Source organism: Dioscorea cayenensis, chromosome 7 (assembly GCF_009730915.1).
Source record: "Dioscorea cayenensis subsp. rotundata cultivar TDr96_F1 chromosome 7, TDr96_F1_v2_PseudoChromosome.rev07_lg8_w22 25.fasta, whole genome shotgun sequence".
NCBI classification, from domain to species: domain Eukaryota; kingdom Viridiplantae; phylum Streptophyta; class Magnoliopsida; order Dioscoreales; family Dioscoreaceae; genus Dioscorea; species Dioscorea cayenensis.
The window spans coordinates 3,054,630-3,070,854 of NC_052477.1; the positions used below are offsets into that span (position 1 = coordinate 3,054,630).

At 34.2% G+C, this 16,225-nt stretch overlaps 1 protein-coding gene across 1 annotated transcript; it reads right to left on the bottom strand.

The window, feature by feature from the left end:
* Nucleotides 1-8,465: 8,465 nt before the first annotated feature.
* LOC120265363 (CASP-like protein 1E1) lies at nt 8,466-15,054 on the bottom strand. The gene is made up of 3 exons (XM_039273236.1): nt 14,918-15,054; nt 10,092-10,256; nt 8,466-9,044 (listed from the first exon to the last, which is right to left on the bottom strand). The coding sequence occupies exons 1-3, from the start codon at nt 14,992-14,994 to the stop codon at nt 8,705-8,707; spliced, it is 582 nt and encodes a 193-aa protein (XP_039129170.1). The 5' UTR covers nt 14,995-15,054; the 3' UTR covers nt 8,466-8,704.
* Nucleotides 15,055-16,225: the final 1,171 nt, after the last annotated feature.

Below are 16,225 nucleotides of genomic sequence, written 5' to 3' on the forward strand. Positions count from 1 at the left end.
TATCTTTAATTAATTATTTAAAATATCTTTAAACATGCAATTACTTAATTAATTACTAATTAATGATATTAACAAAATAAAAACCTAATCATAAATGACGTTATTTATATAGTATGACATTATTCATATTATATTTATATAATATAATATGAACTTTTGTTTTGAACCTTTGGTTGAACCGTATGTGGAACTGCCGGTTGAACAGCATATGGAACCGCATATGGAACTGCCGGTTGAACCGTCGGTTTCACGGTTTTTAAATTTTGAAACCGGAACCGAACCTTATATGAAGGTTCCGGTTCCGGTTTTAGGACGGTTACGGTTTTTCCGGTTCCGGTTTCGGTTTTTGGCGGTTCGGTTCCGGTTCCGTTCCACGGTTTCGGTTCAAAATGGCCACGTCTATGTAAATCTATATTTGACTGTATAATTATATGTGATTGAGTTTTATTATTTTTCTTGATTTTTTTGCTTGTATTCTATGAAGTATTGAGTATGATATGATTGTTCTTGGGTTAATGGTATGCTAAAATTTGCATTGTAATATGATAAGAATATAATATTTTTGTTTGAAATATAGACATAATTGAAAGAAAATAATGGGAATATGTTTTATGCTGTAGAAAGAAATTGGATTAATATTGAGATATAGATTAGTTAATGTTTGTTTAGATTGGATTTGTACTTTGACTTAGAGATTGATATTGTGTGTTGTAATCATTCTTGCTATTATTTATATAGGCGATGATAGGGTGCTGACACCTGTCCATATAGGTGACAACAGAGTCTCATAGTACTGTGTCCATATAGATGATGATAGTAGTTTTTGAGACTGATGAAATTGGGATGCATGTCCATATAGGTGACGATAGCGCATACCCAAAGAGAGATATAGCCATTAGACCATTGGACGTACTTAACTAGGTTAAACATGACCCAATTAGATAAAATGGAATAAGAGATGACTGTACAGAATAGGTGCCACACCTTAACCCAAAGCTAGACACATGGCAACTGCCGTGATATTTTGAATTAGACGATAAATCTTATCACTACCCAAAATATCACTAGGCTATAGGTATCCTGTGGTCATCTTTTCTTAAAATAATAGAAAATAAAACAAAAAAATGTAAAGACTTTGCCCAATACTAAGACGAATAAACCCTAGTACTTGCATGTCAAGGAGCTTCCATTCTTCTTCCTTCATAATTTCTGGTTTTGTTCCCAATAGTAGATGTAGTTTCTTACTATATAGATAGTTTTCTACATGCATCTTCCAAAAGAAAAAAAAAAAAAAAATCCATGCCATCGAATTTCACAAATCCCAAGGTAAATCCTTCTTTATTAGTCATTGTTTTTCTCAGCAACCAGGCTACGGTACCAATTGTTAGAAATTTGTAGGGTTGTGTAACCTAAATTCCACTTAAGAAGAACGAGAAAAATAAAATAAAATAAGATCAAGAGTAGAGTAAAGAAAAAAGAAAACACCAGAATTTATATAGGTTCACCCTTAAAATGGGCTACGTCATGTTTTTTGCTATCACTATAGTACCCACTATGAAGAATTGTTCAAGAGTACAAAAATACACCCTACACATTTTCTTTTGTGTGTTACACCTATTAAGAAAGATTATAAGGAAGCTGATCAATTCAAGGATGTCATTCCTAATTATGAGAATAATTCAAGGGATTGTATGGAGACTCAAATCATCTCAAAATAGTAAGTTGGAACAAGAGGATTTATCTCCTTTATTCACGACAAGTGGCGGACAAAAATAATGGGAAGTGACAACCCAAGATAGGAATTGATTGATTCCAATTTTATTTTTCCATTCTTTGTATGATTGATTTGAATTCCTATTTTCCTTCCTTTATGTGTATTGTTTTTTATTGTAACAAAGTCTATAAATATAATAAGAGTTGAACTCTCTTCTCACCTTGTTCATTTTCATTTTTTCTTTAACACCTTTAATAATATTTAAAGGATTTTACAATATTTTTGCTCAAGAACTATGACACTCATTCTCTCTTGATTTTTTCTCTTGCTTGTTCATAAGAACACTTATGAACTTTGGCACACCGCATCATCCAAAGATCTTTCCCTTTTATAGGCAAAGAGTTTGGATGGGTGGCTCTAATTACACACAAGGTGGCTATAAAGTCAAGATTAATGGCTACCAACCATTAACATGAGTGAGTTTTTTAATTTGTTTGAACACATGGGCAACTAGATTTATCTCTATGTTTAACACAACATCCCAAGGGTGTTTATCTAATTAGGATCATGCATCAACTACAGGACTTCAGGCATGGGATTCAATGAGTGGAAATTAACTTGCATAGGGCTTGTTTGGCTGCAAAATAAAAAAATATGGCATAATTTTATTATGTAGGAAATACAAGTAATTAGTACAAAAATTGTGGCATATTTTATTCTTACAGAATGAGTGTTTGGGTAACAAAATAAAAAAAAAATTACGGAGACCGGGCGATCGATGAATGGATCGCCGGTGGATCGGTGGCCGGTCGCCAAAGGTCGGCCGAACCACCGGTGGCCGATCGTCGGAGGCCAGCCGGTAAGCGGTCGGACCGCCGGAGGTCAGCCGGACCACCGGTGGACAGCCGGCGTGTCACCGGAGGTCTGTTGGACCGGCGGTCGGTCGTCAAAGGCCTGCCGGACCGCTGGTGACCTGTCGCCGGAGGTCAGCCGACCACCGGTGGACAGCTGGTGTGTCACCGGAGATCGGCTGGACCGGGGGCCGGTTGCCGGAGACTGGCCGGACCACCAGTGAACGGTTGCCGGAGGTCGGCCGGACCGCCGGCCGGTCGCTGGAGGCTGGCCGGACCGTCGGTAGGCCCATGGCTGGTAGTTGGATGGAAAGGAAGAGAGATTTTTTACAATGAGAAAATATTCCACTCTTAGTGGAATATTTTTTTATGCCATAATACCTATATTATGCTATAATTTTATACTCTAAAATAAGTACCCAAACAGCCAATATGGCATAATTCGCAGAAAATATTAAATTATGCCATATTGTACGGATTATGGCATAATTTCTGGCTATCCAAACAGGCCCTAAAACTCAAGATCTTGATAAAAGCATAATAAAGCCAAATAACTCTTGCTAATGTAGGCTATATAAATAAATGCATACAAAAAATAATATTGAAAATAATGGAAAAGCAAGAGATGAAGATCCGTCTCTCCTTCTCCTAGGGGATCATCAAGTGGGGATGCTCCAACAATGAGGAAAAATAAGGGTTTTAAGGGGAAGACATTGGTATGCTGCAGTGTATTACTATAGTAAAATCAGAAATTATTAAACTATCCTTCTACAGTATAAGCTACAGTAAAACAGTGATGGCTATTAAAATAGGGTAAATAATTTGAGTTTTTTTATTGGTATTATTAATTTATGTATTATTTGATTGTTTATATTTCTTATCATGAGAACTGAATTGTTCTTATTATTTGCATGTTATTAATTGTATTTCATTGTATGACTATTTACAGGATAGTATGAGTATAGTTTTTACTGAGCCGACGGCTCATCTTTTACCAACCATTTTTAAAAAGTAGACGATTGGGATTTCTTTTAGTTAAAAAAAGAAGGGTGCTATAATTTTTAAGCTCATTTAATTCTAAAAATTGTTTACTAAAGAGTTTATAAATGTTAATAGAAGTTTATATGTTTTAAAATGAAGTAAATCATACTAGCTAGTCAATAATTCATTAATTCTCTTTTTATTTTTTATTTTTTATAGCTTTTAAAGGGAGCTTTAAAATCATAAGCTTTATAATTGATTTATTTAAAATTTATACAATTTTGTAGCAGTACTTTATGTAATGTTTCATGTGCATGTACTATTTTATTAAATAAGTGGTGTATCTCTTCCCTTCATATAATTATAAGGCAAATATCTTTTAAATCACTTATGAAATATTTTAAAAAATCGGTAAGTCACTATAATTTGCCAATTTTTGTCCATGCTTATCTTCACACTTGTTGCTCTATATGCACAATAAATGCATGAAGATTCAAGAATGGTTCAGTCAAAAAGCCTTGTTATCACTGATGCAGGATTTAATGCCACACAAGTTGGCCGTTGGCTTGTCTATCTTAAGCTCAACACATTTGTGTAGCTATATACATAGCTACATATATCGTTACATCACTTGGTTTTATCCATCAACAATATCTACTGTTTCACATAGGGGTAAAAAATAATCATAATTAAAAATTCAAAAAATTGATTTATTTTGTTTTATTTCACCAATTTTACAAAGTTATGTATTTAAAGTGGCAATAATGTAAAGCAATGCATTTCAACATGTTGATTAGATTAAATTAAAAATTAATTTTTAATTTATATATATATATATATATATAATTTAGGACATTAAAAACTTTTCAAACATGCACATACAATGAGACAAACAAATAGTATAATAGTTGATAATATATACTTCACCCGGTCTTTTTTATTGGTTAATTTTAACTAATTCACATAAATAAAAAAAATTGGTTAAAATTAGTTGATAATCTAAAATTTATAAAAAGTTATATTAATTTTTAAAATTATTTTTATTTAAAATATGATTTAATATAATGTGCACTTAAATATTATTTATTAGAAATTATAAAACTACATTAAATGAAGAGTAAATTTAGAAAAAATAATATTTAATATTTATAAATAAATAAATAAGATAAAAAAATAAAATAAAATAAAATAAATAATAATAATAATAATAATAATAATAATAATAATAATAATAATAATAATAAATGACCATAGGAAGTTTGGTACCTCTTAGTTATATCGGCTTTTGTACTTATATCCACCTCACATTTATGTCATGTCGGTTATTTATATCGGAGATGTTGGTAGGTAGAAAGTAATTAATTTCAACATAAATTGAACTAATCTGATTAAAAAAAATTTCTCAACATGAAAATATTTTATCTTATTGGATTGACATTTATTGACTCAAGAATTTAACTTGGTGAAAAACTGAAACCAAAACAAGCATATTAATATGATCTTATATTAATGATGTTAAGATTTAAGGGGTCGTTTGGTTCTTTTACTTCTAGAATGGGTTATGTTATATTTAAATATTCTTTTAGTTCTTTAATCATTATTTCTAATTCTATAGTATTTTTCTTATCTATTTTTCTTTTCTTAGTCATCATATATTTCTAATAATTTATTTAAAATGTTATTTTTTTCTTGTATTATATTTTGTTTTTGAATGACTATAATTTTTCTTTTACTTTGTTCTTTCTTATTTCTTAATTTTTCTTTTAAATTATCAACCTCTTCTTCAAGAGTTTTGATTCTTTATAGTAATTGTTTGGTATAATTATTCAAGAACACAATATAATACAAGAAGAAGGTAACATTTAGATAAATCATTAGAAATATAGTGTCCTGTCTGTAATAGTAAAGTTTGGTATGTGCCATGTTAAAAATAGTAAGGTTTGGTAAGTGTCTTATTCCCCCTCCTCCTCCTCCTAATATACTCTCTCTTCTTGAGTTAGCTTCCGCCCTAACCTTTACTTCACCCAGGATGACATGGTAATATCATATTACCAACATGAGAATATTACCAAGAAAGTTGATAATTCTATTACTACCAAATTTGGTATCTATCTTGGATTACCAAGCATGTAGTAATCTCATAACTTGGTAATGATTTATTCCCAGTAATAAGAGTTCCCAACCAAATACGATTATATTAAATTACCACAATATTCTCAATCATATAATATTCTCACCCATATTACCATGGTAATCTCGTTACGTGGTAATATGTCATTACGACAAACCAAACGGCCCCTAAGGAACATGCTAGATTTAGAATATAATTTCAACCTAAAGAGCTATGTCGTGGTCCCCAGTATTGTAATAGTAGAAAATCTCAACAAAGTTACTGTTTATAATCATTGATGCAATATTGTAGCACTGTTACTGTTTACACATACGGTCCGTAGTATGTAGATGCACACTGCAGATAAACCTTTATGCCAAGTCTATGCAACCTCTATGCGGGCCACAAGGAGCTTGTTTAGCTTTATAGGGATGTTGTGTGGCCTTTGTGCTAGAGTAAAACCTACATAAGTCATATACAACTCTTTAAAATACAAATTCACTCTCTTTTTTATGTAAAATATGATAATGAACTCTAAAATAGACAAATGCTAACAATCAATGCAAGGCACAAATTTTAGTATGAAAATTCTTCAAATCTAGGAAAAAACCATTGGACACTTTAGAAACTTAAGAACCTTTTCACTACATCATCAAAGGGATTAAAATCTACATCTCTCTACATACAAACTAGAGGTTCATAATAAGAAGCGTGCCATCTACTCAAGATGGATTTATAAGAGATAATCTCAAAAGGAAATCTAGAAGTATCACAACAAACATCAAAAGAGAGATCAAGAAGGGATCAAACAAATAGATTTGTAGCGTAACTAATAATAATTCTCTTCCACAAATTGGAGTTAAATGCAACTTGATTTCACAGTCCAATCGTCTTACAACCTTACTTTCTCCTCATCCTTCTTCTTAGGTTTCCTTTCTCTCTTTCTCCACTCTCTCTCTCTCTCATCTGTCTATAGTCTGCAGTTTTTTTTTTTACTTCTTCTCTTTCTTCGCTTCACAAGAGTGAGTTTCCCATTTTGCCCTTCAAAGCTTCCGTGGTTGATTTAGTCTTTTTGAGTAAGGAATTGGGCCAAAGTCCAATTTTTTTCTAGCCCCAACAAGAACTAGTATGATTAGAGTTTATGAATGCTTAAATGGGCACATATTAATTTTTGAACACATGAAATTGAATCAGTTGAAAATCCAAATTAAACTGAAAAATAATAATCAATTAAGAATTGTTTTTATCCATAGCATGTTCTTAATAAATAAATATCCACATACTACATAAATCAATTTCCGAGAAGTTAGTCATTGTATTTTTTTTTTTTTCTTTTAGGTGCATCATTCATTTTTCGATTAATGGTAGAGACTTAAATGTGTGTAAATGATAGTTTGAAACCTTAACATGTTTCTTTAATTTTTTTAAATAATATGTGTATATATATAATATTTTTTAAAAAAATATTATGTTTAAAACATATTCATTTTGATTTTTTTTAAACTAAAAAAATAATATTTTATTTTGGTTTAATTTTTTTATTTTTAAATAGGACAAGTCATTAATTTTTTAAATTAATTTTCCACAGTTTAGATGTGTATAAATAATAAAACACTTTAGGAAAACATGCACAAACCCTCTAAGAATCTTGAAATTACTAAGATAATGTCCATGACATTAAGAACTTGAAATTTTAGTTACGATAACTTTTGAATTATGTGTTTTTTTTTAATATCTTTTAAATCTTTTGATGGTACGTGGGATATATATATATATATATTTTATAAATTATATGATAAATGTATGTTAATTAGGGGATACACACATATAAAAATTGAAGATCCTGACTGTGTCTTTTCACCCGATGCTATAGAGTTTGAGCTACAAACCCACATATCACAACTGAAGATCCATTACTACTATTAAATCTAACGAGTTTTGAATTTGAGTAATAAAATTCCACACTAATTTTTTCAGTAGTGGGGGTGAATTCCAATAACTAAAAATCTTATTGGCAATTGCCATCCTTCCTTAACTGGTGTCAATAATTCACATACAACACAGGAAATTAGGAAAAAAAAAAATTAGTAACATACCTCTTTTCAATGTGCTTCATTGGATTTATTCCGTAAGACTGTAGATTTGGCAATGGAGCTCTTGGGACAAAGATCAATAGCATTGTAAACAATTCTCATAAGAAGCAACTTTTTTATTAGATTATGAAGGGAAAAATCAACGAAGTCTTCTTAACAATTCAATCTCTCTTTTTTTTTTTCATCAGGTCTTTTATTGAGAAAATTTGTATTTTTAGTGAGGAGATGGACTAGACTCTCAACTCACATATAGTTTGGTGAATTAAAATATTAACTCTGTGTATATCCACATCTTTAACTTTTGATATCAACAAAAGTTTTGAGTGGCTTCGTTTACTATTACCATGTATAATGCCCTTCTTTCTGCTTTTATACATATATGAACTTCTTCTTGGTAATTACCTGGAATAATTTTTCTAATGAACATGGTGTTGTTTGCTCCCTCTCTCTCTCTCTCTCTCTCTCGCTCTGTGTGTGTGTGTGTGTGTGTGTGTGTGTGTTAAGCTTTTAGACTGATGTGTGAATGATTTTTGTAGTTTGTAACTTATATATTATAATTAAGGTTTTGTATACTTATTTTTTTATAACTATATTAAATTTACCATGTTAATAACGTTAAAAAGTTAAATATTGTTATAAAAACTACTCATATGTTCTATCACAAATCACTCCACATTCCACACAAAAGTGAGGAAAAAAAAAAGAAAAAGAACCACTAACATCAAACAAGTGAACCATCTACCATTTCTTTTATTTCCCTCTATTATTCTCAACCACATCACCAGATTCATCATACACACACTCAAATTAAGTCCCAACTCACAAACTAAAAAACAAAACTTATACAACATTAATTTATAATCCTGTTCAGTAATTAAACCCATACATAAACAAACATATATATAGATATATATATATATATATAACTTCCAATATGAAGTATCATTAATTTGAACTATTTATCTTTCTTATGAAGGCTTATGATACTAATCAAAGCCAAGAAAACATAATTCAAAGCTCCAACCAGTGAGAGTATAACAGAGATCTTAACATGAGAGCAAAACTTGGTGAAAACATTGCAAATCTTGTTCCATCCAACATGAGAGTTTCCATTTTCTCCGACATTTCCGATAGCCGCCGCAGCCCCGTTGCCGGAGAAGAGAAGAGCTAGCATCAATTCATCTATGATAAAGATCAACATTGCTAGTTTTCCTCTTCTCCCTCTGTTTGCAATTGCTCCTCCAAGAGATATTATTGAATATCCGCATGCTATTGCATTTGCTATAATAAAATACCTGTAATATTTAAACAAGTAAGATGTAGTGTATATTTTCACTTGTATTTCATAAAATAATTGTTAGTCGATTTGAATAATTGAATATAGAGAGGAATGGATTACTAACTACCATATTGTTCAAGTGGTGGCTTTCAAGATATAAATTTATTAGAGTAACATATCAAAAATGGTAAAAATCAATAAAAGAAAAATGGGTAATTTTAGAAGTTATTCTTCTTCTGGTGATCTCTTTGTCTAATGTTTCCTTCAAATAATGAAGCATGCATGAGTATGAAAATTACTCTCTTTTGATAAATCTTAAACATGGTAAAAAACCAAACTAAAATTTCAAAGGATTTAACTTCAAACAAAAAAGTTAAACATCCATGAGCTTCAAAATAAGTTTCTCTCTCTTTATCTAAGCATGCATCAGTATGAAAGTTCCTCTCATTCTCTAGACATTTTTGTTGAAAAACTGAGCATGCATGACTATGAAAATAACTCTCTTTTTTCTTCAAAAGCCAAACATGCATGAACATGAAAACCAACACAGATATGTACATTTTAGTTTCAAAGAAAAGAGTAATTACGAAGAAAATGACTAATATGCATGAACATGAAAACCAACACAAATATGTAAACATTTTAGTTTCAAAGAGAAGAGTAACAAAGAAACAGTATGAAATGATCATATACAAAACTAAGCATGCATGGCTGTGAAAATAACTTTTTTTCTTCTCAAATGCTAAACATGCATGAACATGAAACCAACACAAATACAAGCTCAAAGAAAACAGTAACAAAGAAACAGTAGGAAATGCTCATATAAAAAAACTAAGCATGCATGGGTATGAAAATAATAACTCTCTTCCTTCTTCAAATGCTTAATATGCATGAACATGAAAACCAACACAAATACAAACATTTTAGTTTCAAAGAAAAGAGTAACAAAAGAAAACGAAAGATGCATGGGTATGAAAACCAACATAAAGACAAACATTTTAGTTCAAAGAAAAGAGTAACAAAGAAACAGTATGAAATTAGTGTTAATACATATATATCTTACACAAAGGCTGAGGAGTAGCTAGACTTAGCAGTGACAGGATAAAGAACAGCAGGCAATGAAGGTGTCAATTGCAAGGGGACTTGCTCAGTTTCCTTGGCCTCACCCATCACTATGGCAGCTGCAAGCGTTGTTGCAACACATACAAGCCTAAAAACAAGCTCACACTGTTGAAGCTAAAGACTGATGCAAGAGTACAAAAGAAGCTGACTTTGCATGGGACTGGTCACGTCCATATGAGCTGTGTGTGCCCTTGATGTTGACAAGTCAACTTTATCTTTATATTTAGCTGTTAAACTAGAGTATGCTATTAGTCCTTTTGGTCACCTTTTGACACTGTTATCATATCAAGTCCAGCTATATATGCTGGTTGTATGGCTGTATTTTGAGTAGAATGAAGACTTATCCTATTACTCAACTTAAACCTTGACTTTCATTCTCTACAAAGTGGTATCAGAGACATTTACTTCTTTTCTCTTCTTCAAGCCAAAACACATCAACAATGAGTGAAACCAACTCTCAACTTCCGGTGCCGATACTCAAAGAGGGAGTGAGATATGAGAGATGGGTGTTGAAAATGAAAGCTTTACTGAGATCTCAGGGTGTGTGGGATCTAGTAGAGAAAGGTCTACCAGAAGGAGAAGCGGATGAGCAAAAGTTGAAGAAGGAGGCTAAAGCCTTTTTCTTGATCTTACAAGCTGTTGATGAAGACACTCTTACAAGCATTGAAGGAGCCACCAGTGCCAAAGAAGCATGGGACATCCTCAAGGCTGAGTTTCAAGGTGACAACAAGCAGGCTATTCTCAAGGCACAAAACCAAAGGCATGACTTCGAGGTCATGCAAATGAAGCCATCTGAAGGTGTTCAGAGCTTTGTTGCACGAGTTCGTGCAGCTGTGAATAGGGTTCGTGCATATGGTGAAGAAGTAACTGAAAGGACGATCGTCACCAAAAGTATTGAGAAGCCTCACACCCAAGTATAACTTCATTGTGGTGGCTATTACTGAGGCTCGAGACGTCACGAAAAATGACACTAGAAGAGTTAAGCAGTGCATTGCAACTGCATGAAGCTCAAATGTTTCGCGGTGAAGCTGTTGAAGGAGCTGCATTTCATATTCGTCACGAAGCCAAAGGAGAGTCAACCAAACAACGAGCTGAAGCTGGTGGCAGAGGTTTCACTAGAGGCCGAGGTCGTGGAAGAGGAAGAGGAAGAGGTTACGGTCGTGGTAACAATTTCAACAAAGAGACGGGTAATGTAAACACCTTCAATGGTGAACAGAAACCTCAACTCAACTACATACAGTGTCATCACTGTAAGAAATATGGTCACATTAGATCCCAGTGCTGGTATAAAGATCAACCCATGAATGAAGGTGCAGGCTTGGTTGCTGAAGAAGAAGACACTAGTGAAAATTGCAACCTCTTCATGGCTTGTGGTGATGATGTAATGCTTGAGCCATTGGTTTGGCTAATAGATAGTGGTTGTTCAAACCACATGTCTGGAAACAGGCATCTCTTCACAACTCTTGATGAGTCACAAACACTCACAGTTCGGTTGGGGAGACAACAAGGAAGTGGAGGTTGCCGGAAAAAGGTACTGTGGTGCTGAGCTCAAAGGATGGAAAAACAAGGTTGTTGCATGATGTCCAGTTTGTTCCAAAGCTCGCCCATAATCTCCTCAGTGTTGGGCAGCTCATGGCCAGTGGATTCATGGTTGTCTTTGATGACAACTGCTGCATAATTAAACATAAAGCCACCGGAGTGCAACTTGCGAATGTTCGACAAATGAGAAACAATATGTTTCCTTTAGATGTGAAAGAGGTTAAGGGTTGTAACATGGTTCTAAGAGCTACTTGTAGCTCTACCCTATGGCACAAAAGGTATGGCCATTTAAACTACAACAGCCTCAAACAATTACACTCAGACAACCTAGTTAATGGGCTACCAACTATAAAGGAAGAAGGAAACTGTGATGATTGTTTGTATGGCAAACAAGTGAGAAGACCATTCCCTGTTGGTAGAGCAAATAGAGCTTTAGAAAGGCTTCAGCTCATCCACGCTGATCTATGCGGGCCGATGCAAACAAGCTCTCTAGGAGGTAACAAATATTTTGCTCTTTTCATTGACGATTGCACTCGCATGTGCTGGGTGTACTTCATCAAACTTAAATCAGAAGCCTTCAATGCATTTCTAAAGTTTCAAGCAGCAACAGAAAGACAGACAGGCCTCAAAATCAAAACTCTTCGCACTGACAGAGGTGGGGAGTTCACCTCACATGAGTTCTCTTCTTATTGTGAGACAATGGGCATCAAAAGGGAGCTCACGGCGCCTTACACCCCCCAACAGAACGGAGTTGCCGAAAGGAAAAACAGAAACATCGTTGAGAAGGCTCGCAGCATGCTAAAAGGGAGCAACTTGCCGACTATCTTCTGGGCAGAGGCTGTAGCGACCGCAGTATATCTCATCAATATGTCCCCAACTTCAGCTCCTACAAGGTACCATTCCATATGAAGCATGGCAAGGTGAGAAACCTTCTGTATCTCATCTTAAGTATTTGGTTGTATAGCTTTTGCTCTAATTCCCTCTAAAGCTCTGCAAAAGCTAGATGAAAAAACACAGAAGTGTATCTTCTTGGGTTATTGTCTAAACACCAAAGGTTTTAAACTATATAATCCCTCTACTCGAAAGGTTATTGTTAGTAGGGACGTGGTGTTCAGAGAAGACTCATATTGGAGTTGGGAAGATAAAGGAGAAGAAGGCGAGAATGCTCAACTGAAGATTTCACTAATGAGTGAAGATGAAGTTGAACAAAACTGCCACTCTCCAGCTGAGGTAATATTCAATGATTCTACACACAATAATAATAATCTCAATGAAGGCTCTCCATCTGAGGCAATGTTTGATGACTCTACACACAATGAAGCATTACCAACAACCGACTCACCTCCTAGAAGAACCCGAAGTTTGATGGAACTATATGAGAGCTGTACATTTGCTCTAAATATAGCTGATCCAAATTCTTTTGAGGATGCTGTCAAACATCCTGGATGGCGCGCAGCTATGGAAGAAGAACTAAACTCCATTCAAAAGAATGGAACTTGGGAGCTCACAACAATACCTCCTGGAAGGAAATTGATTGGTTTGAAGTGGGTTTTCAGAACAAAATATGGAGCAGATGGGGAAGTTCTCAAGCTCAAGGCTCGCCTTGTTGCCAAGGGCTATGTCCAAGAGTATGGAGTGGATTTCGAAGAGGTTTTTTCTCCTGTTGCAAGAATGGAGACCGTAAGGCTTCTTCTTGCTATTGCTGCTCAACAAAATTGGCCGGTTTTTCCATCTCGATGTCAAGTCCGCATTTCTCAATGGAGAAATCACCGAAGAGGTTTACGTTGAGCAAACCACTCGGTTATAAAGTCCGAGGCAAAGAAGAAATGGTGTATCGACTGAGAAAAGCCCTCTACGGACTGAAACAAGCTCCGAGAGCTTGGTACAGTAAGGTAGATGGGTTCTTTCTTCATCTTGGCTTTGTTCGGAGCTTGAATGAACACACCCTGTACACCAAAAGGGATGATCATGGGCATATAATGCTAGTTTGCATCTATGTTGACGATGTGCTCTGCATGGGATCATCAATAGACCTCGTGAAAGACTTTCAAGCTAGCATGAAAAAGAAGTTTGAAATGTCCGATTTGGGCCTACTTAGTTACTTCTTGGGTTTAGAAGTAAAACAAGGGCAAAGAGGTACTTTCATTACTCAAAGAAAATACATACAAGACTTGTTGAAAGACTACAACATGACGGGCTGTAAAAGTGTGGCAACTCCTTTGAATTCAAATGAAAAACTTAAAGCTGAGGATAGTTCAGAAGCCATGGATGCTAGGATCTTCAGATGCCTCGTTGGGAAGCTCATGTACATCACTCACACTCGACCCGACATCTCCTACGCAGTAGGAATTCTGTCAAGATTCATGAACAACCCAACGAAACACCACTTCGGAGCGTGTAAGCGTGTGCTTAGATACTTGGCCGGCTCTTCCAACTTGGTCTACTGTATACTCACACCAAGGGATGCACATTGAGGGTTATTCCGATAGCGACTGGGGCGGCTCAATCTGAAGATCGCAAAAGCACATCAGGCATTGTCTTCACCATAGGTTCAGCCGCTATCTCCTGGAACCCAAGAAGCAAGATATCACTGCGCTCTCCACCACCGAGGCTGAATACATCGCGGGCCGCTGCGGCTGCATGTCAGTGTGTCTGGTTAAGAAGACTCTCACAGACTGCGGCCAAACTCAAAAGAATGCATCAATAATTTGGTGTGACAACCAGTCCACCATCAACATTGCCAAAAACCCAACTCTACACGGCAGAACGAAACATATTGACCTTCGCTATCACTTCATCCGGGATCTTGTTACTGATGAAATTATACTTGAACTATTGTACTACGGATGAGCAACGCGCAGACATTCTCACCAAATCCCTACCTACGTGGAAGCATGAGCACCTGAGAGCAAGTTTGGGTCTTTGCACTCTTTTCATCATGGGAGGGTGTTGAAGCTAAAGACTGATGCAAGAGTACAAAAGAAGCTGACTTTGCATGGGACTGGTCACGTCCATATGAGCTGTGTGTGCCCTTGATGTTGACAAGTCAACTTTATCTTTATATTTAGCTGTTAAACTAGAGTATGCTATTAGTCCTTTTGGTCACCTTTGACACTGTTATCATATCAAGTCCAGCTATATATGCTGGTTGTATGGCTGTATTTTGAGTAGAATGAAGACTTATCCTATTACTCAACTTAAACCTTGACTTTCATTCTCTACACACACACCCATAAGGTACTTCCTTTTGTTCCCACTTTTCCATTTGTTCCATCATTCAAACTATTCTTTCCATTGGACTCCATTGAAAAAAAGAGAGGAAGAAGATAGAAGAAGATGGTGGTGGTGATGTAGTTGCTAGATGACTCATTTTATACTGATTTTTTTAGGTTTTAAGGTATGGTAACCATGTAGTGTGATTACCACTAACAATTCCAAAAAATCTAAATGTTTTGGTACTGCTATTGACTTGTTCCTAAGTTGATATTGTCATATTGATATGGGATATTTGGGACTAATTATGAAAGTGATATCAAACTTTCGTATTAATCTTTGTTGTTATGGGGTTTGGTTTTGTATTACTTAGATTTTGAATTGATAATGAAAGTGACAAAAAGGATTTAAGATTAAACAAGAGGATATTAATCTTTACTAGGATGAAGATGTTTGGGGAGAGAACATAATGTAAATTAAGATTAAACAATCTTTTTTTCACAAATAAATGAATTTAGACTAAAAAAATGATATTAGTTAATCTTAAAAAAAATTGAGGGCTATTTAGATCTGTTTGCTTTTATTTCTCTCTCTAGGAAATCATTATTTCATAACATCTAAACTACTATCTTTTATTAATATTAATATTAATATATAAATAGTTTTTACATAACACTTAATTGTTTTGGTGGAAGTATTAAAAAAAGTTTATATATATATATATATTAATAAAGTAAGCACATTAAAACTAGCCATTAATACTATTTTTCTAATTTCCTATATCATATTTAAGTGAAACTAAAAGTAGTCGTTGGAATTGTTCTCACACACATGCATGTATACATACGCCATGTCTTTGAGTGATAGATTGAATTGAATGCATTCCACTAAAGGGCTCTTAAATGTATTAATTGTAGCCTGTTTTTGTAGGCACAAGTTTAATGAGGACCGTCCTAGTGGTTTGGTTGGCGCCCAACTACCCCTATATATGCTTTGTAAAATTATACTAAATATATGTGAATTTAATGAGAGGAGCCTTGAAACTTGTGAGTCGGTGAGGTATATTTTTTCACCTTAGGAGGAGTAAATTACGACCTTTTAATAGTACTCCATCCTGATGTTCTACTTATACATTCAAAACACTCTATCCCATTTATTTTATATGAAAAAAAACAAAACATTTACTTGCTCCGGTCATTTTTATTCGTCCTATTTCAAAAAAAATTTCAACTCTTTTTATTTATTTATTTAAAAAATTTGTGAAGCATTACATATTATTTTTTTAAAATTTAACTTTTATATTTAATATACTTCTACAACTTT